This window comes from Cebus imitator, unplaced genomic scaffold (genome assembly GCF_001604975.1).
Source record: "Cebus imitator isolate Cc_AM_T3 unplaced genomic scaffold, Cebus_imitator-1.0 Scaffold258, whole genome shotgun sequence".
Lineage (NCBI taxonomy): Eukaryota > Metazoa > Chordata > Mammalia > Primates > Cebidae > Cebus > Cebus imitator.
The window spans coordinates 848445-872268 of NW_016107573.1; the positions used below are offsets into that span (position 1 = coordinate 848445).

General features: G+C 44.5%; 1 protein-coding gene across 1 annotated transcript in view; it reads right to left on the minus strand.

Moving 5' to 3' along the window:
• Positions 1-23824, minus strand: part of DEPDC5 (DEP domain containing 5, GATOR1 subcomplex subunit) — a 171605-nt gene that overhangs the window by 36874 nt on the left and 110907 nt on the right. Inside the window, exons 31-35 of the mRNA XM_017499506.2 lie at positions 21365-21473; positions 17551-17616; positions 5957-6111; positions 2180-2257; positions 1230-1362 (exon numbers count right to left, since the gene is read on the minus strand). Of these exons, the coding sequence (XP_017354995.2) occupies positions 1230-1362; positions 2180-2257; positions 5957-6111; positions 17551-17616; positions 21365-21473 (541 nt within the window). The remainder of the gene's footprint in view (positions 1-1229; positions 1363-2179; positions 2258-5956; positions 6112-17550; positions 17617-21364; positions 21474-23824) is intronic.

Sequence of the window (23824 nt, forward strand, 5' to 3'; positions counted from 1 at the left end):
TTTTTTTTAGTAGAGATGGGATTTCACCATGGTGGCCAGGATGGTCTCGATCTCTTGACCTTGTGATCTGCCCATCTCACCCTCCCAAAGTGCTAGGATTACAGGCGTGAGCCACTGTGCCTGGCCCCTAGTGTGATATTAATCTTAAATAATTTTATTATATAAACATGTATAATAGAGAATATAAGGTATTCTTGTGGGATTTTAAATTTTCAAATAAAGGGCACAATATTATATCATTTTGTAAGTTGGTTTTCCAGTTCACATCATGTTTCTGACATTTATCCATGTTGATACATGCACCTTCAGCTCATTCATTTTAACTGCTGTAGTAGCATTTCATTATTTGAACAAGGAAATCGAATTCTCAGGGGAGATGAGAGTGTGTAAGGAAAAGGCTATGCAAAATAGCACATCAAGACCCTCAAAGAGAGAACTGAGAATCACATGCTCATTCAAATCAGTTATTGATTTTAACATTTCCATGACGACAACTCAGCTGGTGAGGAAACAGTACTGACTTCCAGTGGGGGCCTCTGTACAGACAGGATGGCATGAACTGGCTCAGTCAACTGGCCTTTTCCATTTCCTTGTTGTTCCAGTTCTGTCATATTCCCATATTCCAGAGTTCTAATTCTGAGCAGTGTAATTAAATCCAGCAAGCGTGGTTCTAAGTGCCTACCAGGTGCCAAGCAACATGCCTAGCACTGGTGACACAGAAATGGAAAATAAGAGGTGATCCTGCCCTCAAGGAGCTGGTTGAGGCAGGAGACAAATGAGAGACAGATGGATCTTCAACATGTTGTACTAAGAGCGCTGACAGAGTAAGTACAGGTGACAAAAGACCTCCGGGGCATAGCCTTGAATCCAGCATTGAGTTTTAAGTAAGCATGCATTGACCAGGGGAAACGGGGGCGGGGGAGCTTGAGGTCAGAGGGAGGGCATTCCCCCAAAAATCATAGAGATTTTTCTAAGGCTTACAAGTGCACAAATTCTGTCCAGAACGTTTCAGTTCAGACAATAAATTCTGCCCAGTTTTTAAGTCAAGATACAGTGTATTTCAAAGCAACACTCGTTCTTTCATCAATTCCAGACAGGCCTCACACTTATTAAAAACAGACCCTAAACCCAACCCGCAGATCTCATTACTGAAAAGGGTGATAGCTTCTAAGGCCCTGGTTTTTCAGGACCTGAGCAGACAGCTCCGTGGGTCCCCCTTGCTGTCTCACCTGCATGATGTCGATGGCCATTGCTTGTGTCTGGATCCCTTCCACGTGGTTCACCAGCCAGTGCACCACCTCCGCGCTGATGAAGCAGTAAGGCGAGAGGCCCTTCTGTTCAGAGAGCAGCTGGACTCCTGTCCTGGGTTTCAACACAGTAAGTGGGAGCAGGGGGGATGTGTGTGTCCCACGGCAAGAAGTGGAAGGAAAGATGAAAAAAAAAAAAGGGACTTCCACTAGAGCATTTATTACCATAAAGCAATGTCCCTAAGCTATTCCTAGACCCACATAAATACTCATGGGAGGACAAAAGAAGTTGTTACAGGGGGCAAAAGAGAAGGGGTAGAGGGAAAAGATGGGAACTGACATTCAGAGAATACCTATACTTGTCAGGCATAACACTAGGTACCTCACACAATTATTTCATTTAATCCTTACATCAACCCTGTGGCTTAACTACTTTTTAAAAAAGTCCCATCTTGGCTGGGCACAGTGGCTCTCACCTGTAATCCTAGCACTTTGGGAGCCCAGATGGGCGGATCACGAGGTCAGGAGTTTGAGACCAGCCTGGCCAATATGGTGAATCCCCATCTCTACTAAAAATACAAAAATTAGCCAGGTGTGGTGGTGCACACCTGTAATCCCAGCTACTCAGGAGGCTGAGACAGGAGAATCGCTTGAACCTGGGAGGTGGAAGCTGCAGTGAGCCAAGATCACACCACTGCACCCTAGCCTGGGCAACAGAGTGAGACTCCGTCTCAGAAAAAAAAAAAAAAATCCCAAATTACAAACAAGGAAACAGAAGCTCAGAGAGGTCAAGTAACTTGCCCAAGGTCTCAAAACTGGTGAGAAGTAGAGTCATGAATGAATCTACCAAACCACACTGCCTAAGTATTGCTGTGGCACAGGCTTTTGGGAGCCTTCTAACCCTACTCTCATATCTGTGATGAGAAACTTACGAGGGGTGCTTCATGGCTTCCAGGATTTCTGTCAGGGTGGAGGATGAGGTCAAGGAGCTTGCCACCAGCTGCTGAGAGCTATAATACAAGGTGTCAGGTCAGCAAAGCAAGAGGGCACATATACAGTCAAGAGCATGAATATCAGGAACATTCTCTACTTCTTTTTTTTTTTTTTTGAGACGGAGTTTCACTCTTGTTACCCAGGCTGGAGTGCAATGGCGCAATCTCGGCTCACCGCAACCTCCGCCTCCTGGGTTCAGGCAATTCTCCTGCCTTAACCTCCTGAGTAGCTGGGATTACAGGCACGCGCCACCATGCCCAGCTAATGTTTTTTGTATTTTTAGTAGAGACGGGGTTTCACCATGTTGACCAGGATGGTCTCGATCTCTTGACCTCGTGATCCACCCGCCTCGGCCTCCCAAAGTGCTGGGATTACAGGCTTGAGCCACCGCGCCCGGCCTACATTCTCTACTTCTTATGCAGCCGGAAACCAGGACAATGTTGACACTAAAGGTATTTCAGTAAATTAGGGATGGCTATATCAGAAGGATATCTCATGGTGGGGGTTCCTATTTTAAAATATACACATTTAGGTCCAGGTGTGGTGGCTCATGCCTGTAATCCCAGCACTTTGGGAAGCTGAGGCAGGTGGATCACTTGAGGTCAGGAGTTCAAGACCAGACTGGCCAACATAGTGAAATCCTGTCTCTACTAAAAATATCAAAATTAGCTAGGCATGGTGACGCACGCATGTAGTCCCAGCTACTCAGGAGGCTGAGGCAGGAGAATTGCTTGAAACTGGGAGGTGAAAGTTGCAGTGAGCTGAGATCACGCCATTCACTTCACTCCAGCCTGGGTGACAGAGTGAGACTCTGTCTCAAAAAAATAAATAAAATAAAATAAAATGTACACATTTAGAATTCAAAGTACTTTTGTATCCCAACTTACCCTTAGTAAGTATCTCTCCTGTTAACAATATTATTCAGGCCCAACCACTTACAAGAAACCCCCTGGACTGCTTTGGGTTTGCCCCAAGTGCCTTTCACAGGTAGTTTCATTTAATCCTGACCAGAGAGTGCTAGGTAATACGGTAAGAGCATGGGGAACAGAATCCCAGTATCATCACTAACCTGCTATGTAGCTTTTCTTGGCCTCAGTTTCCTCGTGAAAAATGGGATTAATGCTATTCCTGTCTTTGAGGGCTAATGTGAGGTGAATATCTATACAATACTGAGCACATGTACAGGACTGACACACATGAAGCCAAAAGTGGTAAACAATACTAAAATAATAATAATTAACACCAACTTTTTGAAACTGACTAAAAGAACTGGTGAAGGTCAAAGAGCCAGGAAGTACCAGGATCTGGAATCTAGGTATTTGAATCCAGGTCAGTCTCTCTCCAAAGCCCTGTCCACCATCTGTTGCCCACATTCTTGCTCAAAGGTATGATGGTTCCTTAAAATGTGCTTAATGTAGCTGGGTGCGGTGGCTCAAACCTGTAATTCCAGCATTTTCAGAGGCTAAGGCGGGCAAATCACGAGGTCAGGCGATCAAGACCATCCTGGCCAACATGGTGAAACCCATCTCTACTAAAATACAAAATAATTAGCTGGGTGTGGTGGCGCACGCCTGTGGTCCCAGCTGCTCAGGAGGCTGAGGCAGGGGAATCGCTTGAACCCGGGCGGCGGAGGATGCTGTGAGCTGAGATTGTGCTACAGTGTGGGTGACAGAACAAGACTCTGTCTCAAAAAAAATTAAAAAGTGCTTAATATTCAGCAGCTGAGTGGCCACCCACCATACCAAACTGGGCCAGTTGTGGGGCTAATCCATAAGCTCCTCAAGTTCTTTGAACTTCTCCCTTTCATCAGTCCCAGACTACTCCTCTTCATGACTATTCAGGAGTCCAGAAATCACTGAAGCATTTCAGAATTTCAGGGTTTGAAAAAGCTTTCAAAGACTTTTGAAATGAGGTTCCTTTTTTTGTTTTTGAATGGAGTTTCACTCTTGTTGCCCATCCATAGAAAAGCTACATAGCTGGAGTGCAATGGCGCGATCTCGGCTCACTGCAATCTCCACCTCCCGGGTTCAAGTGATTCTCCTGCCTCAGCCTCTCAAATAGCTGGGAATACAGGCAAGTGTCACCATGCCTGGTTAATTTTGTGTTTTTAGTAGAGATGGGGTTTTTCCATGTTGGTCAGGCTGGTCTCAAACTCCTGATCTCAGGTGATCCACCCACGTCAGCCTCCCAAAGTGCTGGGATTACAGGGGTGAGCCACTGCACCCGGCCTGAAATGAACTTCCTTCTCATGTCTGGGTCTCTGCTGAGACCATGAGTCTGGGCAAGAGGCTGTCCTATCTATGTGAACATCTTCAATGGCAGAGAACTTGGCCAAACAGCAGACCCATTGCTAGTAAGTTCTTTATCATGAAATAAGATCTGTTCTCCGTATTTTTCAGTCATTGATCCTGATTCTACCTGCCATGTCATTTTTTGTTTTTTTTTTTTCACTTCCAGCCTAAACATCCCTGATCCCTCATTTCTTCTGAAAGCAGAAGAAAACCTACTGTTCTACCCTTGTAAGCAATGAGGAAGCAGATAAATGGACTCATTTTCTATGCATTGGGCAGCCTCTCCAATCTCCTCCATGCCTAAAGCCAAAAAGCCAGGTAGGCTTGATGGGGATATGGGCATGAGTGAAAGCAGGGAGCAGAAGTCCAGACCTGTTCCTGCTTCTGAAATGACCATCACCTCTACTGGCCAGAATGAATAGGTAGCAGTGGAGGAGACACAGATTAAACCAGCCCAGAATTTATGACATAAGGGAAACAAAGTGACAGAGGCAGGTGAGCAGCCCCAGAGAACTTCCTGCTCTTAGGGACAGGGATACAAAAGTTAAGTCTCTTAGATGATTTTTGCCAAGGACTGCTTAGACAGTACAGTGAGACAATAAGAACAGACTGGGGCATAATTTTTTTCCCAGACGAGTCTTGCTCTGTTGTCCAGGCTGGAGTGCAGCGGTGTAATCTTGGCTTACTGCAACCTCCGCCTCCCGGGTTCAAGCGATTCTCCTGCCTCAGCCTTCCGAGTAGCTGGGACTACAGGTGCCCACCACCACACCCAGCTTTTTAAAAAATTTTTACTAGTGACAGGGTTTCACCATATTGGCCAGGCTGGTCTCGAACTCCTGACCTTGTGATCTGCCTGCCTTGGCCACTCAAAGTGCTGGGATTACAGGTGTGAGTCACTGTACCCAGCCAGCATAATTATTATAAAGCAAACACGGCTGGGAAGAAAGTAAAAAGGCTTTTCAGAATTGACAAGAGCATTAAAAGCTGGTGCACTTCTTTTCCCTCTGGTTACTAAGGAATAGAAGAAAAACAGTCATGTTTGGACACAATTAGTGACTCATCCACTGTTTGTCCTTTTCCTTAGTGACTACATGCTATGACATGCAAGGCACTGTGCCACAGGCACCACAGTGAACAAGACAGACTAGGCAGGGTCCTCTTCCAGAAACCCTGTACTCCTATGTGGTGCTTCACACTTTCCTACATCTCTGTGGGAGTCTCTTAGCTATCCTGTGAGGATGGCAGGAAACAGATCATTAGTCCCTTCACACAGGTGTGGATAAGAACTAACTTGCCCAGGGTCCCATGTGACTTGTGGCAGAGTCAGAACTTGGCCCAGAGCTTTGGATTCCCAGCCTCGGCAGCCTTTGAGGTCAGACTGTCTCCACTTCCCAGGAACAGGAGTTCGGCCACTCTGAATCTCACCTGCTGTCACTGGAGTTTGTGGAGGAGTAACCCTGTTCTCCTACGTTCTGGGAGTTCCCAAAGGTCTGGCTGTTGCCTCTGTCCACAGATTGACCTGTGCTTATGCCCAAACTGGTGCTGTCCAACACAGGAGTGACTGTTTGGTCCACAGATACCTGTAGGAGATTTTAAAATGAATACTTGGATCCCAAAATAACAGACAGGAAAAAAAGGCAAATAAGCTGTACTGCCTTATTCACTCAATAAGCATTCACAAAAAATAAATAAGCAAAAATTAATGCAATCCTTTCCATTCTTCTCATTCCCACTTCCTCTTGGTCCCTGGTGGCAGAGCTAAAAGGAGTCTAGAGACTCTAACCAGTCTTGTGGGCACTGCCTTCTGTCAAAGCAGGTGGGAACTCCCACCTTCCAAACCACAGCAGATGAGAGGCCACTCTTCACAGTAAATCCCCAGGAACAAAGAAATCGCTTCAGCACCTGCCTCAAACCACATGATTTACACTAAAGAAAAATCTCCATAGGAAAGGTAGAGAAGTCAGAATCACTCCTTATGAGGACAGCAGGACTGAGAGACCACACTTAGAGACAAACAGGTGAATATCACAATGCACATCCTCTGTCCACCATGACTCACTCTTTCCCACTCCAAATCTCCTTTCCTTTACCTTTCAAATTGCTCAGGTTCAACTTTCAGAGCCATCTGATAGCTCTCTTCTCCTGCTTTGCATCTAAAGACAGGCCTAGTCCTGTGGCCTGCCTCTGCAGATTCACATGCATCTCTAAATCATGCCCATACTTCCTCTGGCCAAGGAGGGCTATAAACACTCCTCTAACTGGCCCCCGATTACAGCCTCTATGTCAAAAACGCTACCTGTGAGCCAGCTCTATTTGCATCTTCTGTCAAGAACAGTTCCAATCCCATCATTCTGTTACTCTGAAAACTTTCAAGGCCCCCCATGAACCACCACACTGAAAACTAAATCATAGGGAATCAAGGGTCCTACACAACATTGGCCTGACCTGAGATCTCACCACGCTGCCTACCATTCACCCACGTGTACGTTTCCAGTCAAATGAAACCCTGTATGTATAAATCCTGTCTATGTGCTCCATATCACCCTGGGATGCTCTTCTCCACAACTAGTAACTAAAAACCCGTGAGTTGTTTTCTTTTTTAAGTCAGAATCTTGCTCTGTCACCCAGGCTGGAGTGCAGTGGTATGATCTCACTGCAGCCTCTGCCTCCTGAGTTTAAGTGATTCTCCTGCCTCAGCCTCCTGAGTAGCTGGGATTACAGACAGGGGCCACCACACCCAGCTAATCTTATCAGTGTTTAAGGACCATGTTAAGCCCCGATGCCTTAGCAAACTGCTTTCTGATTCACTCTGCTCCAGGCCCCAAGCAAATCCATATTCTTCTCTACTCTGGACCTCTATGAGCTTCTCCTGGTAGCTGCCAAGTTGTGCCTCATGTAATGGTGCTGTATTTATTTTCCCCCAGAGACAGGGTTGCCCTCTGTCGCTCAGGCTGGAGTGCAACGGTGCCATCACATCTCACTGCAAACTCAAACTCTTGGGCTCAAGAAATCCTCCTGCCTCAGCCTTCCAAGTAACTGGGATGCACCACCACACTTGGCTATTTTTTAGTGAAGAGATGGACCCTGTCTCAAAAACATAAAATAAAATAAAATAAAATAAAATAAAAAAACAAGGCTTCTCAGCACTATTGCCCTCTGGGATCAGGTGTTTGCTGTGGGGGGCTGATCTTTGCATTGTTGGATGGAGAGAAGCATCCCTGGCTTGTACCCACTTGATGCCAGTCATACTTCACCTATCAGCCCCAACCCCCAAATATGACAAATAAAAATGTTGCCAATGTCACCAGACCAAATGTCCCTTGGGTGGTACAGTTGCTCCTGGTTCTGATAGACCCATTTTGCTGTTTTACAGCAAGCTCAATGATTTGGGGGGGAAGGGGGAAAAGGCTGGGTACGGTGGTTCACGCCTGTAATCTCAGCACTTTGGGAGGCCAAGGTGGGCGGATCATGAGGTCAGGAGTTCGAGACCATCCTGGCTAACACGGTGAAATCCCCGTCTCTACTAAAAATACAAAAATTAGCCAGGCGTGGTGGCACGTGCCTATAGTCCCAGCTACTCAGGAGGCTGAGGCAAGAGAATCGCTTGAACCTGGGAGGCAGAGGCTGCAGTGAGCCGAGACTGCGCCATTGCACTCCAGCCTGGGCGACAGAGCAGAGACATTATCTCAAAAAAAAAAAAAAAAAAAAAAGGACCACACAGGTTTTGCTGGCACCATAACCACACAGAGAAATGCAGCAAGAAGCAGCTTGCAATTACCAATTACCACCTGCCTCTAACCAGTAAGGTTTAGGAACAGGTACCATGCCATAAGTTTAAATGAGAATAAGCTAACTAAAGGGGACAAGACCCAGCTCTTATGCATGTAAGAGTGGCTGTTAGGCCTTGCCTTCTGGGCCCCTGTAGTGGGGTTTTCTCATGTACTATACCCAGAGAATTGCTCTACCAGCCTAACCTGAAGGACATTACCAAAAATGCACATTAGTCCTACAGTCCTAGTTTGGTGGGAGCGGGGGTGGGGGTGGCTAAGAAGCTTTGCTCTAGATATGGAATTAGGAAACATTTTTTCTAAGAGATCAGATAGTAAATATTTCAGGCTTTGTGGGCCATATGGTCTCTGTCACAACTACGCAGCTTTGCATAAGAAAGTGAGAAAGCAGTCACAGGCAATATGTAAATGAAAGGGCATGCTCTATTCCAATAAAACTTTATTTACAAAAGCAGATGGTGGACCAGATATGCCCCATAGTTTCCTGACCTCTGCTCTATCTATGTATCACACAATGTCTGTCTTTTCAGAGGCTGCACAGAAAGGCATTTTGCTTAGATCTTAATACCAGGAAAAGGTATGCTTCTCCCAAGTAATCAATTTGTCTTTATTTTATAACCACTATGAGTTTTGGAACAGATGTTTACCACTTTTCTTTGGTTACCAGGAGGTTCAGAGCTGAATTCAGCATAAAATTCCATCTACTATACAAGGCCTTATATTATGTCCTGTCATTTTTTTTTCTTTACCTGAATTTCTCCCATCTAGTCATGTTTTTATTTTAGGATTGCACGTACTTCCATGATTCCCATGAGTAACTTTTTGAAATAAGATCGGTGGTAAGCAAAGATAAATGGCAGGTGTGATGGACAGAATGGCAGATGTCTCGTGAAGAGCCAAGCAGAGGGAAACGCCTTTCATCTTAAGAATCTTAAGAACCTTCTCCAAAAAAGGACTCCATTTAACATATGTAGATACCACCCCCTCCCCGCTCCGCTTTAGAGTGGGCTAGACTTAGTGACTTGCCTCCAAAAATGGAGTATAAAAAGGGAAAAAATAGTAACTTCATTGTGGAGAAGGCTAACAAATATGACATTAACCAAGTGATGAAGGTTATCGTCACTAGTGATGTTGTGTGGATCTCAGGTACCTCCTGATATGATGTGATGAGAAGGGCACTTCCCCTATGGGGTATTCTTTTTGTTTTTGTTTTTGTTTTTAAAGATGGGGTTTCACCACGTTGGCCAGGCTGGTTTTGAACTCCTGACCTCAGGTGATCCACCCACCTCAGCCTCCCAAAATGCTAGGATTACAGGTGTGAGCCACCGTGCCCGGCTTGGGGTATTCTTTTTGAATACCCATAACTCCAATCTAACCATGAAAAAAACCTCGGACAAACCCAGATTTAGGGATATGCTACAGGACACCTGGCCAGGACTCCTCAAGGCTGTGAAGATCATTTAAAAAAATAAGGAAAGGGCCGGGTGCGGTGGCTCATGCCTGTAATCTCAGCACTTTGGGAGGCTGAGGTGGGCAGATCACGAGGTCAGGAGATTGCGACCATCCTGGCCAACATGGTGAAACCCGATCTATACCAAAAATACAAGAATTAGCTGGGTGTGGCAGTGCGTGCCTGTAGTCCCAGTTACTTGGGAGGCTGAGGCAGGAGAATCGCTTGAACCCAGGAAGCAGAGACTGCAGTGAGCAGAGATCGTGCCACTGCACTACAGCCTGGTGACAGAGCGAGACTCCATCTCAAAAAAAAATAATAATAAGGAAAGAGTGAGAAACAGCCACAGATTAGAAGAGACTAGAAAGCCCTGCAATGTGGTACCCTAGATTGGATCCTACAACAGAAAGATAACATTACTTTAAAAAAATGGCAAAATCCAAGTCTGGTGTTTGATTAACAACAACAACAACAAAAAACCTCTCAGCAGTAGCACCAATCCCCAGTTTTGCCCCACTCTCTGGCACTCCCAAGCTACAGGGGAAAGCAAGGCAGGGTGCCCTATTAGAGATGCCTCTAAGATTAGCACCACCCATCACAGGCGTCCCCCATGGGTCTTCTATCTTCCACCTCCTGGGCTTGTAACAGCCCCACTTTCTCATGCTGGAGGATCATCAGCCACAAGGAAACTGCTGGATCTGCCAGCCCAGCTCCCCACTGTGCCTGGAGACTGGTAGAGATGACACTCTGCTTTGTCTTACCAGGAGACAAATGGGCTAAGTGGGCTCTGGCTTTCCAGTCACTCAGCTCCTGCCAGGCAGACAGAGGCATTGCAAAGGGATCCATGACAGAATCCCATATGCCTTGCACAGAAGGAAAGCTTGGAAATAACTTGCAGATCCACAGCTCAGATGTTCTCCAAGGGTAAGATCAGGGAAGGAGAATATTATCCCAAATTAAAACCTTCTCTCTGCCCTCATGAAGCTTGTCATTTAGGGGTGAGGAGAAGACAGGCATTAATATTCCAAAAGGGTTTTTTTTTTTTTTTTTTTAAATTCATCCCTGTATCTCCCACAGCACTTGGCACAGCCCTACACCAGGTACTTTGGATTTGCTATCTCATTTGATCTAACTTTCACCACAGAGGCAGCCTCCTTCCTCTATGTGTCCATCCTAGCCCTTCACTCCAAATGATTTTATATATATATATTTTTTTTTCTTTCTTTCTTTTTTTAATTTTTTTTTTTTTTTGAGACAGATCTTGCTCTGTTGCCCAGGCTGCAGTGCACAATCACGCTCACTGCAGCCTCAACCTCCTGGGCTCAAGCACTCCTCCATCCTCAGTCTCTCAAATACCTGAGACTGCACGCATGCAACACGACACCCAGCTAATTTTTTTATTTTTGTTTTTTGTAAAGGCAAGGTCTCACTGTGTTGCCCAGGCTGATTTCAAACTCCTGGACTAACAGGCATCTTCCTACCTCAACCTCTCAAAGTGCTGGGATTACACATGTGGGCTGCTGCGCCGGGTGTCACTTATATTTTTATATCTTACATCGTTCCAAAAAAGGTGAGGCTACTAATAGACACACAATAAGAAAAAATAAATACGGCTGGGTGCAGTGGCTCATGCCTGTAATTCCAGCATGTTGGGAGGCCAAGGCAGGTAGCTAACCTGAGGTCAGGAGTTCGAGACCAGCATAGCCAACATGGCAAAATCCCGTCTCTACTAAAAACACAAAATAGCTGGGCATGGTGGCACACGACGGTAACCCTAGCTACTCGGGAAGCTGAGGCAGGAGAATCACTTGAACCCAGGAGGTGGAGGTTGCAGTGAGCCGAGATCACACCATTGTACTCCAGACTGGACAAAAAGAGCAAAATCCCTTCCCCCCAAAAATTAAAAATAAATAAATAAATACATACATACATGAGAAAATCCAGTAAGGAGAAAACAAGGGTAGGAAAAATGTGGAAGTACAGTCTGAGTATTTTTTTGATTTTAACAATGACATTTTAAATGTCTAGAGCTGTGCCACGCAATATAGTAGCTAGCACTAGCTATATATGGCTATTTAAATATAAATTATTTAAAATAAAATTAAAAATTCAGTTCTTCAGTCATAACAGTCACATTTCAAATGCTCGATAGCTACCTGCCACGTTGGACAGCACAGCCACAGAACATTACCATCACTGCAGAAAGTTCTGTTAGATAGTACTGGACTTCAACAAAGGTTGGAACAAACAAAAAAATGTGCACAGGGGCCTGTAGATAATATACACAGATGCAGCTAAGTATCAGAGTGGGGAAAAGCTGTAGGCTGCTCCATGGCCATGTGACTACTGCCAAGTCACTGCCCTCCAAACTCAGTTGCAGCCCAATTCCATGTGTTCAGAGCCTAACAGAAGGCCAGCTTGTGGCTTCTGACAATGAAACAGGCATGCAGAGCTCTGGAGTTGTACTAACCTGAGGGCAGAGGGCAGATGATGCTGTGCGTGGGCTGTGGACAAACTAGGGTTTACTGTGTGCCCACACATACCCAGCACCATACTAGTTTACATGTATCATTCCTGCCACATGCATGATTAGAAGTATGTTATTTAATTTCCAAATGTATAGAGGTTTTCTAGTTACCTTGTCATTAACATGTAATTTAATTGCATTGTGGTCAGAACCCAGGCTCAGCACCTAGCTTATTTTACAACATAAGACACAAACCTGGATTTTTGTATGACATCTCATGATATTTAAATATTTCCAACCAAATGAAAAATTTTAAAAACACAGCAAGGCCAAACACGTTTTTGGGACATTTGTGACAAGACTAAATGTCCTTCAGGTAATCCATCCTGATCCTTGCACACAGATGTCTGATAAAAGCCTGACTGAGAGTGGAGAGTTTAGATCAGGGCGAAGGTTGATCACTGGGTCTCTGGAGTCCTCTGGAGGGACTGAGCCCCTGGGGACAGGAGTGTTTTGTTCATTTTCTTGAAGAGGGAAAACAGAGCAAAGGGTAAAAAGTCAATTTTTGGCCGGGCCTGTATTGCAACACTTTGGGAGGCTGAGGCAGGAGGATTGCTTGAGGTCAAGAGTTCAAGACCAGTCTGGCCAACATGGCAAAACCCTTTCTCTACTAAAAATACAAAAATTAGCCAGGTGTGGTGGCAGGCGCCTGTAATCCCAGCTACTAGGGAGGCTGAGGCACAAGAATCACTTGAACATGGGAAACGGAGGTTGCAGTGAGCCAAGATCATGCCACTGCACTCCAGCCTGGGTGACAGAGCAAGACTGTTTCAAAAAAAAAAAAAAAAAAAAAAAAGTACATTTTTGGACACATTGCCTCAGACTCCAGAAAACTCCCTCCATGACCCCATAAACATGCTGAAAATTGCTGCTCCAATCTAATCAGTGTTGTCCCAAAGTGTATCCTGCTGAATCCAGTGACCATGAGGCTATATGTGGTGCAATGGTCTGGGGCACAGTTGTCTTCAAGCTCCTCTCCCCACATACTTAAACCAGAATGGTTCCACATTTTATATTTCAGGGTTTGTTATATGAGGCTGGACTCCGGCATGCACAGCAGAGCAAGATACTGCCTCTAAAAAAAAGAAAGTAAAAGGTAAAAAGGATCAACCAATGTCTGTTTTAAACCAAAGATGCAGTGCGCTTTTGGTTTAAAATTATCAATGAGGGGCCTGGTGCGGTGGCTCACGCCTGTAATCCCAGCACTGTGGGAGGCTGAGGCAGGAAAATCGCTTGAACCCAGGAGGCGGAGGTTGCAGTGATCTGAGATTGTGCCATGGCACTCCACCCTGAGTGACAGAGACAGACTCCATCTCAAAAAAAGTAAATAAAATAATCAATGAGGGGGGAAAAGGTTCTATTGTTTAAAATAAACTTTTCTGTGTCTGTCTTCTCCATAAATATCTCAGAGGTAGTATATACTGAACTTTTTTTTCTCTCGAGACGGTGTTTTGCTTTGATGCCTAGGATGGAGGGCAGTGGCATGAGATGGGGTTTCACCGTGTTGGCCAGGCTGGTCTCAAACTCCTGACCTTGTGATCCATTCACCTCAGCCTCCCAAAGTGTTGGGATTACAGGCATGAGCCACCGCCCCTAGCGAACACCTCTTAAGTGCCAAGGCCTGGGTTACTGTGCAAAACAGACATGGCAGCTGCCTTCTTGGAGCTCAGTGTCCCGTACGCACGGTGAGCATTAACTATATCCCAGTCATATAAATGCAAATTAGAACTGTGAGAAGTGCTACGAAAAGAGGTACTGGAACTATGCAAGTCCATGCCATAGGATGTGACTAGATGAGTAGGGATTCACTACGCACAGTTGGCAGGAACAGCATGTGCCAAGGCACAGTGGCAGGAGGAAGCCTGTGCCTATAGAGGTCACTGGAACATAAGAGTGAGGAAAAGGATGGCAAAATATGAGGTCAGAGAAGGAGGCAGGGACCTGATCATGAAGGATCTTTTAGGCCATTATAAAGATTTCAGCCTTTATCCTGAAGGAAAGAAAGCCACAGAAAGGTTTAATCAGGGATGACATAATCAGATTTCACTTCAAAGGGTAGACCCTGGGCTGGGTGCAGTGGCTCACACCTATAATCCCAGAACTTTGGGAGGCTGAGGTGGGTGGGTTGCTTGGGACCAGGAGTTCAAGACCAGCCTGACCAACAAGGTGAAGCCCTGTCTCTACAAAAAATACAAAAGTTAGCTGGGGGTGGTGGCTATAGGTATTTCCTTCCCTTAGCAGAATTTGAGTTTGGAGTGATGTCCTCCCTAGACTCAGACAGGGATGGAGGACTTACCTCCTTGCCAAGCTCCAAGGTCATCATAGAACTTTAGGACTAGAATGGATAGGAGAGGTCACCTAGTTCTGGCCCATTTTTATATATACATTCCAGAGAAAAGAGTTAACTGGCCCAGTTAAGCCTGTTTACTGCTTTGCACCCCTACACACAGATACATGTATAGTAAATTACTCTGTGCCAGGGCCTGAGCTAACCACAAAGATGCTTCATCCCATTTGGCTCTCACAGTAACCCTATAAGGAGAACACAGTTATGACTCCCATTCTACAGATGAGAAACTTGAGGTTGGGAGAGGATAGTCCAATTGGCAAAGGGTTTACAACCAGTCTATAGAGTGGCAGGCAGCCTGACACCAAAGCCTACTCTCTGACAGTCTTTTAACATGTAGCCCCTTTGTCTCATTACAAACTCACTGTGCTTTCTGGTCTTGGATTAGGGTGGAGAGAAGAGGTAGCAGGAGTAGGGAGTGGACAATGATATGCACTAAACTGACTGACATTAATATCTGGCAAAGCAGTAACATTTACCCTAATCACAACTAGTGTTTATTGTGTCCCCACCATATACCCAGGACCATACTAGCTGTTTACATATATCATTCCTGCCACTTTCATGATTAGAAGAGTGTTATTTAATTTCCAAACGTATAGAGGTTTTCTAGTTATCTTTTTGTCATTAACATGTAACTTAATTGCACTGTGGTCAGAAATATGCCTGTAATTTCACTGCTTTGAAATTTGTGGAGAAATGGGTATTATTTCTAACCCTCAAAACAACCCTACAAATAAATTATTTTTTGTTTCCTTTTACAAATGAACACACACACGTGCACACACACACACACACACACAAATAAATAAATATTTTTTTTTAATGAAGAAAAAGGTTTAGAAGGTTAATTCATGTGCCTAACACAACTCCCTGGCATTGTATAGAATCCAAGATTTGAAGGCAGCCATCTGACTCCATTGGCCTCCTTCCTCTATTCTATGCTGTACATCAGAAAATACACGAACCAAGTTTTATATTCTGTATATTTTACCACAATAAATAATAAACCAAATAAACATAAAGAAAAAGTACAAGTTAACTTTGTGTACGTACAGAGAGCTCTTACTACCTCTAAGGTAGTTTTTTTTTTTAATGTATACGTTTTTTAAAAAAATTAGAGACAGGGTCTTCTGATATTGTCCAGGCTGGCCTTGTTCTCCTGGGCTCAAGTGATCTTCCTGCTTCACTTCCCACCTTTTCAACGAAACACCTGGTAGGTAATATAATCTTTATTTATGTGCCTCTTCTGAGTCTAAAACTTTCCTTAACAGTCTCCTGTAAGAAAGCAAAAGGTGGCCAGCCACGGTGGCTCACGTGTGTAATCCCAGCACTTTGGGAGGCCAAGGCGCGGAGATCATCTGAGGTCAGGAGTTCAAGACCAGCCTGGCCAACGTGGTGAAATCCCTTCTTGAATAATACAAAAATTAGCTGGGTGTGGTGCACGCCTGTAATCCAAGCTACTTGGTAGACTGAGGCAGGAGAATCCCTTGAACCTTTGAGGTGGAGGTGGCAGTGAGCCAGGATTGTGTCATTGCACTTCAGCCTGGGTGACTAGAGCAAAACTCCGTCTCAAAAAAAAAAAAAAAAAAAAAGGCAAAGGTTAATGGCCAGACACATTGGCTCACACCAGGAGCTCAAGACCAGCTTGGGCAACATAGCAAGACCCCATCTCTATAAAAAATAAAAAATTAGCTGGGTATGGTTGTTCATGTCTATAGTACCAACTACCTGGGAAGGTGAGGCTGGACTCCAGCCTGGACAACAGAGCAAGATACTGAAAGTAAAAGGTAAAAAGGATCAACCAATGTCTGTTTTTAAACCAAAAATGTAGTGCACTCCCCACACTCAGATTTTAGAGATGCTTAGATCAGGACTCAAAGTTCCTCACCGGGATTTGCCTATGGTCACACAGCTGACTGGAAAGAGGCAGGTGTGGATATCTGAAGACCTACACAGAAAGGCACAGCACCTCTGACCTGTTTCAATGTTAACTAAACCCTTACCCTCCCAGTGCAGTGGCAGAATGATGTAGGAGCTCGGCCACTCAAACATCTTTTTATTTTCTCATTTTAAAACATTTTATTTTATTATTTTTATTTTTGAGACGGAGTCTGGCTCTGTCGCCCAGGCTGGAGTGCAGTGGCACGATCTTGGCTCACTGCAACCTCTGCCTCCTGGGTTCAAGTGATTCTTGTGCCTCAGCCTTCCAAGTAGCTGGAATTACAGGTATGTGCTACCACGCCCAGCTAATTTTTGTAATTTTAGTAAAGATGGGGTTTCACTATGTTGGCCCACCTGGTCTTGAACTCCTGACCTCAAGTGATCTGCCTGTCTCAGCCTCCCAAAGTGCTAGGATTACAGGCATGAGCCACCATGCCCGGCCTGGTCCAAATATTTTAACTGACAAATAATTTAAGCGAAATCCAGAAGCTAGGTGAGCTACACCTTCAGCCTATGCTATGAAGGAGCACATGACTATTAATAAATATTTGATGTGTTTTTCACCACTTCCTGCCACACTGTTATAAATTTATCTGGTTGTATTGGGAGGAGTAAAAAAATAAGTGTTCAGCCCTTAAGTAAGCATATTTCATGTTGCTCACAAAATCTAAAAGGGAAGATGCTGCAAAGTGGCAGAGAATCAGTGGCAACTATGTGAAACAGACAGTGATGAGAAACACTTGAGTCATTGTTGGTACAATCGTGTTCTTCTACATTAATCTCTTCCATTCCCCCTTTGCTGCCACAAAGTGGAAGGGAATGTACACTTCTGAGACCAAATTCAATTTCAATTGCCCCTCAAACTCAGTTGCAGCCCAATACATGTATTCAGAGCCTAACAGGAGGCTAGCTCATGGTTTCTGCCAATGGGACAGGCATGTGGAGCCCTGGAGTTGGACTAACCTGAGGGTAGAAGGTGGACGATGCTGTGCGTGGGCTGCGGACAAACTCCATAAAGAAGGCCCCGTCCTGAAGTCAGAGGAGGAGGAAGCAGCAGCAGCAGTTGCAAGGAAGCAAAGAAACAGAATGTGTACCAGTGGTTAACCATCAGGGGAAGGAGCCGGGTATGAAAAACAAAAAATAAAAATAAAAACAAAGAGTGAAGGAGAGAAACAAGGACACATGAAGAGGATGGGGAAAATTTAAAAGAGAGAGAGAGAGCGAGAGAGAGAGAGATCCATCCAGAAAGACAATATACAAATGCAAAGCATCAGCAAAAACTCACACCTTCCTGGGCAGAATATCCCATCTGAGTGGCAGAAAGCACCCAGGTTGGAAGGTGCGCCCAAGCTCCCTCAGGTCTCTTCAGACCGTGGCTTGGATGCTCTCACCCTCCCACATAGCTCTGAAATTCTTTCAGAACTATGCCAAGGAAGATGAAAAGGCTACAGAACAGCTTGGTGGCACTGCAGGGTAAGGGCTTTGGTGTCAACATCCTGACCTCCCACCTGGCTGGGTGACCAGTCGCCCTCTTGGAGAGGTATATTAAAGCATGATGTGTTTTTTGCCCGTTACTCAACATAGCAGCCAGGTGGAAGGAGAGGATTCAATGCAGGATAAGTTCTTGCTTAGTTTTTTTTGGCAAACAGGGGGTACAGAAGCAGCCATACCTTCTCCTCCACTGGTTGTGTAACAAAATCATCAGCAAGCTAAGACATGTACAATGTCAGATACACAAGCACTCACATTGTAAGGGGCTTTCTAAAGCTGTCAATCCCTCCCTACCCTAGCCTTGTGGAATTCAAGCAGCCAAGTCTGTGAAACAAAAATGACACAAGAGACTTTTTCAATGACCCCTCCAACATTCTTAAGTAGTATCCTCTGTCCTTTTGGAATCCTTTTACTTTTTATGCCTGGTTATCATAGAAATTCAGGAAAGGCACTTAACACATCTCAACTTCTCTGCTTTTCTGCAACTTTTCCTCACCTGAAATATTTGGGTGCCCATTTTATTGATACTGCTGCCACTTCCTGTAAGTGACTGCAAACTCAAATACCAAACCTTGAAAACTGTGGCTGTGGAGATGCTGATGCAGGTACCCCCATGCATTCTAACATGAAGTGTTCCTTGGGGACACGGTTGGGCATTTCTGAGCATGTCAGCAGGGCTCCATGCTTTGGCTATCTCATAGCATTTGGTTTCCCCTTGATGATTCAGGAGTTTAATTCCAGCCCATGCATGCAGATTTTAGTGTTCACCTGGACGATCCGGAGAGGGTTCTAAACAACAATCTAATATATTTGAAACTATAATTTGCTGGTTTTCAGTCTTGTCCTTGGCACTGTTTCTGATACTCAAAGATGGCAACAAATAGAGGCAAAGCCTGGTAGACAGCACACGGGGTAATTTATGTCTCATTGTTCCATTGTGTCCCTTCTCTGCCAGAACATATAGAAGCAGAGGTGCTGATGGTGTTGAGGTTTATGTACATATGAAGGAGGACAGGTGAGAAGACTCACAGTCAGCAGATCATTCCTTTTTCACAGAGTATCCCTGGTACCTAAAGCCACTCCCTAGAGCAGAGATTGGTAAACTACAGCTTGCAGGCCAAATCATGTCAGCCACCTGATGTTTTTTTTACAGCCAGTGAGCTAAGAATGCTTTTTACAGCTGGGCGCAGTGGCTCAAACCTGTAATCTCAGCACTTTGGGAGCTTGAGGTGGGTGGACCACTTGATGTCAGGAGTTTGACACCAGCCTGGCCAACATGGTGAAACCCTGTCTCCATTAGAAATACAAAAAATTAGCTGGGCATTGTGGCACATGCCTGTAATCTCAGCTACTGGGGAAGCTGAGGCAGAAGAATCACTTGAAGCCAGGAGGCCGAGGTTGCAGCGAGCCGAAATTGTGCCACTGCACTTCAGCCTGGGTGACAGAGAGAGAGACTCTGTTTCAAAAAGAAAAAAAAAAAAGAACAGTTTCTACAATTTTAAATGGTTATGGAAACACTGTACTTACACAACAGCTTTTATTTTGCCTCTTGGACCACAAAGTCTAAAATATGTATTTAGGTTTGCCGACCTTTGGCTTACAAATTGCCCATGGCCTTGGCTGATATTTTTTCTCAGATTTTAATCCCTCCACTCATGTAGTATAATTATAGTAATTTATGCTAAGGAATTAATCAGAGGTGTGGTCAAATAATTCTTGCAAGTATATTAACTGCAACATTATAATTGTGGTATACTACAGAATAATTTTTAAGGTTTATAGAAAAATCACCATCTGGTCAGGCATGGTGGCTCACGCCTGTAATCCCAGCACTCTGGGAGGCCAAGACAGGTGGATCATGAGGTCAAGAGATCAAGAGCATCCTGGCCAACATGGTAAAACCCCATCTCTACTAAAAATACAAAAATTAGCTGGGCATGGTGGTATGCACCTGTAGTCCCAGCTACTCAGGAGGCTGAGGTAGAAGAATCACTTGACCAGGCAGTTGGAGGTTGCAGTGAGCTGAGATTGCCCCACTGCATTCTAGCCTGGTGACCGAACAAGACTCCATCTCAAAAAAAAAAAAAAATCACCATCTACAATTTTAACCAAAAGAAGTTATAAATTAAGGCATATTTATATGGTGAAATGATATATAGCTATTTTTTCTTTGGGGTTGCTTAGGGAAAGAAAAAATAATATAGTTATTTTTAAAAATCACGCTTTTGTAAAACATTTAATGATGCAAGAAATTTTTCATGATATGGAGGTAAAACAAACACAGATACAAAATTTGACCAAAATTTTGAAAAATAATACGTATGTATTGAATCTTTTTCGTCTCCCAGTGGTAGAGACAAGAGAGTGGTAAGTACAGTCAACTTACCCTATCACAACAAAATGATCTCAGAGTCTGAATTTCCCAGAAGGAGCTAACAGAGCCAAGTCAATTGGTCTTCAAAGACCCATGGAGTTTTCAGCTCCTCTACTGTAGTTATTCCTGATAGAGGTCTAAAGTCTCAGGTTTTTGGTTGGTATTTTCCCCCCACCCCAAGATGCCCCCGTTTGACTGTATTTCTCAGCAGTGAGAAAGCTGATGGAAGTTTCATTATCAAAGAGCGAGCTCTGGTGGAGGCTGCTTCAGTAGCTTTCTATTCCCTTCTGGGAAAGCTAAAGATAAGGGTGAAGGAAAACCAGATGGCCAAATGCAAAGCTCAGGCCAAATCTTGGGCATTGACCAACATGATTTAGCTTAACTGTTCTATTTTATTTTATTTTTTGAGGCAGGGTCTCACTCTGTCACCCAGGTTGGAGTGCAGAGGTGTAATCATGGCTCACTGCAGCCTCAGCCTTCTGGGCTCTAGGGATCCTCTCACCTAAGCCTTCTGAGTAGCTGAGACTGCAGGTACATACCACCAAATCCAGCTAATTTTATTTTCAATACTTTTTAGAAGTGGGGTCTCCTTAAGTTGCATAGGCTGGTTTCAAACTCCTGGGCTCAAGTGATCCTCCAGCTTTGGCTTTCCATAGTGCTGGGATTACAAGCATGACTGACTATTTTATATCTGGGTTTAACTAGAAGTTAGCTTCCTTACAACCATGAACAAGAAAGCTCCTAGGTAAAAATAGTAACAGTAATAGAACCTTCAAAGGGTTCAGGGTAGAATTCATCCAAAGCCTCAGGACATGCAATCCTGGATCTGAAGGGCTATCTGCTTTACCTTCCACCCTGAGTCTTTGAGAGCACAGGACAGCTCCCCGCTACAGCTACAGTGGCCTCCTTTACCTTTCGTGGGCTGTCCATGTAGGTGGGAGTCATGGCAACGCTACCACTCTCGGCCGGTTGGACGGAGCTTTTCCCACCATGCACAGCTGCCTGCTGTTCTCCTAGGCACCTGAAAGAAGGAAAAGCACATGATGGCAACTTGCTCAGAGCTCCCTGGTGAAGGATCCATGTTGGCCAAGATGCAGCTACCTCTGTTGCTGTCATCTTTGAAACACACAATTCGGCCTTGTTTCTCTTTCCACTTCTTCATGATACCTTTAATTTAATTCATTGTGCTGAACAATCACCAGTCCTCCACAGTAAATCAGAAAATAGCCCAATTTTAAAAGGATTCTGGCAGTACCTGGTGCTTATATATGACCTTAAAAAGGGAACTGACATGGTTTAAGTGACTCTGTTCGTGGACACCATTTTTAAAGTTCTTGCAAAAATATTTTTTCTCAATTTTTATTCAATATACCAGCAAAAGCACACTGTGAATGTTAAGACTGCATTAATGACCGGGCATGGTGGCTCACACCTGTAATCCCAGCACTTTGGGAGGCCGAGGAGGGCAGATCACTTGAGGTCAGGAGTTTGAGACCAGCCTGGCCAACATGGTGAAACCTCATCTCTACTAAAAATACAAAAATTAGCCAGGCATGACGGTACATGCCTATAATCCCAGCTGCTCGGGAGGCTGAGGCACAAGAATCGCTTGAACCCGGGAGGCAGAGGGTAGCAGTGAGCCGAGATCGTGACACTGCACTCCAGCCTGGGTGACAAAAAAATTTAAAAAACCAAAAACTAAACAGGGGGAAATGTGTTAATTCTCTACATATTTTGAAGGGAATTATACGTTAATCTTTCAAAGGTACAGTTACATCACTCTCCAAACCAAACTAACAGACATTATCTCATTAACACAAGACAAATAGTTTTCTTATGACATCTTATCCCATCTTGGTTCTGATATACATGAATGCTTTCATGTTTATTTTCCTAATTTTTTTCTGTTCTAAAATTAACTATGTTTTATTGCAGATTAAATCACATTGCTTTAATATATCATTGTTTCATTATTTGTTAGGTTTCAGAAGGCTCACATTACAGTCTTAAGTGCTTAATTATTACTATAATATGTATTACTTTCTGTGATAGACAGTGTGAGGCAGGGCCCAGACCCCTCCACCATGGCCTTGTTGTTGACCCAGCACTGGGAGGGCTGTCCAGAGGCTCCATCTCAGTTGTCAGCCCCTTCAGGGACAGCCCCAGATGCATGGGCTGCCACTCCAAATGAATATGGTGGGGGTGTGTGTGTGTGTGCATGCACACGTGTGTTTGGTGGCCCAACGTAGCACATCTCTGAAGGATGTTTTAGGCTGTTCCTGTGGGATCTCCTGAGGCTGTGACTGGGTCTGGGTTGCAGTCCAGCTTCTCTCTACACCCACTCCGATTTCTTCCCCACCCCTCCCACAGGTGTTGAGTCCAAGGGCTCTCTTTAATAAGCATCCTACATGCTATACCCCATATTATTCTACTTCCCTGAAAATCCAATCTGCAACACTTTTCTCATCTTAAATTCTGACACTTTGGTTACTGAACGTGAAGTAATCACATACCAGGAACGCAAAAATCTGTTTCCATAGTAACCTGTTGCACTCTCCCTTAAAATTTTTTTCACATTATGAAAAAATGCAAACATATACAAAAGTAAAGAGGGCAAGATAATAAACCCCTATATACCCCTCACCAAAATTATATCTTTAGAGCCATGCTGGTTTCATCCATACACCCTGCCTAGCCACATGAATTATTTTGAAGCAAAACTCACACACTGTTTCATCCATAAACATTTCAGTATCTCTAAAAGATAAATGTTTAAAAATTTTTTCTAATGTCAAATATTTCCTCAATTGTCTCAAAATTTTTTTTTTTTTAGACAAGTGCGGTAGCTCATGCCTGTAATCCCAGCACTTTGGGAGCCCAAAGTAGGTAGATCACAAGATCAGAAGATCAAGACCATCCTGGCCAACATGATGAAACCCCGCCTCTATTAAAAATACAAAAATTAGCCAGGTGTGGTGGCATGTGCCTGTAGTTTCATCTACTCAGGAGGCTAATGCAGGAGAATCTACTGAACCCAGGAGGCGGAGGTTATAGTAAGCCAAGATCGTACCACTGCACTCCAGCCCAAGTAACAGAGTGAGACTCTGTCTCAAAATAAAATAAATAAATAAGGCCGGCGTGGTGGCTCACACCTGTAATCCCAGCACTTTGGGAGGCCGAGGCAGGTGGATCACCTGAGATAGGGAGTTTGAGACCAGACTGACCAACAGGGAGAAACTCCATCTCTACTTAAAATACAAAATTAGGGCCGGGCGCGGTGGCTCAAGCCTGTAATCCCAGCACTTCGGGAGGCCGGGGCGGGTGGATCACGAGGTCAAGAGATCGAGACCATCCTGGTCAACATGGTGAAAC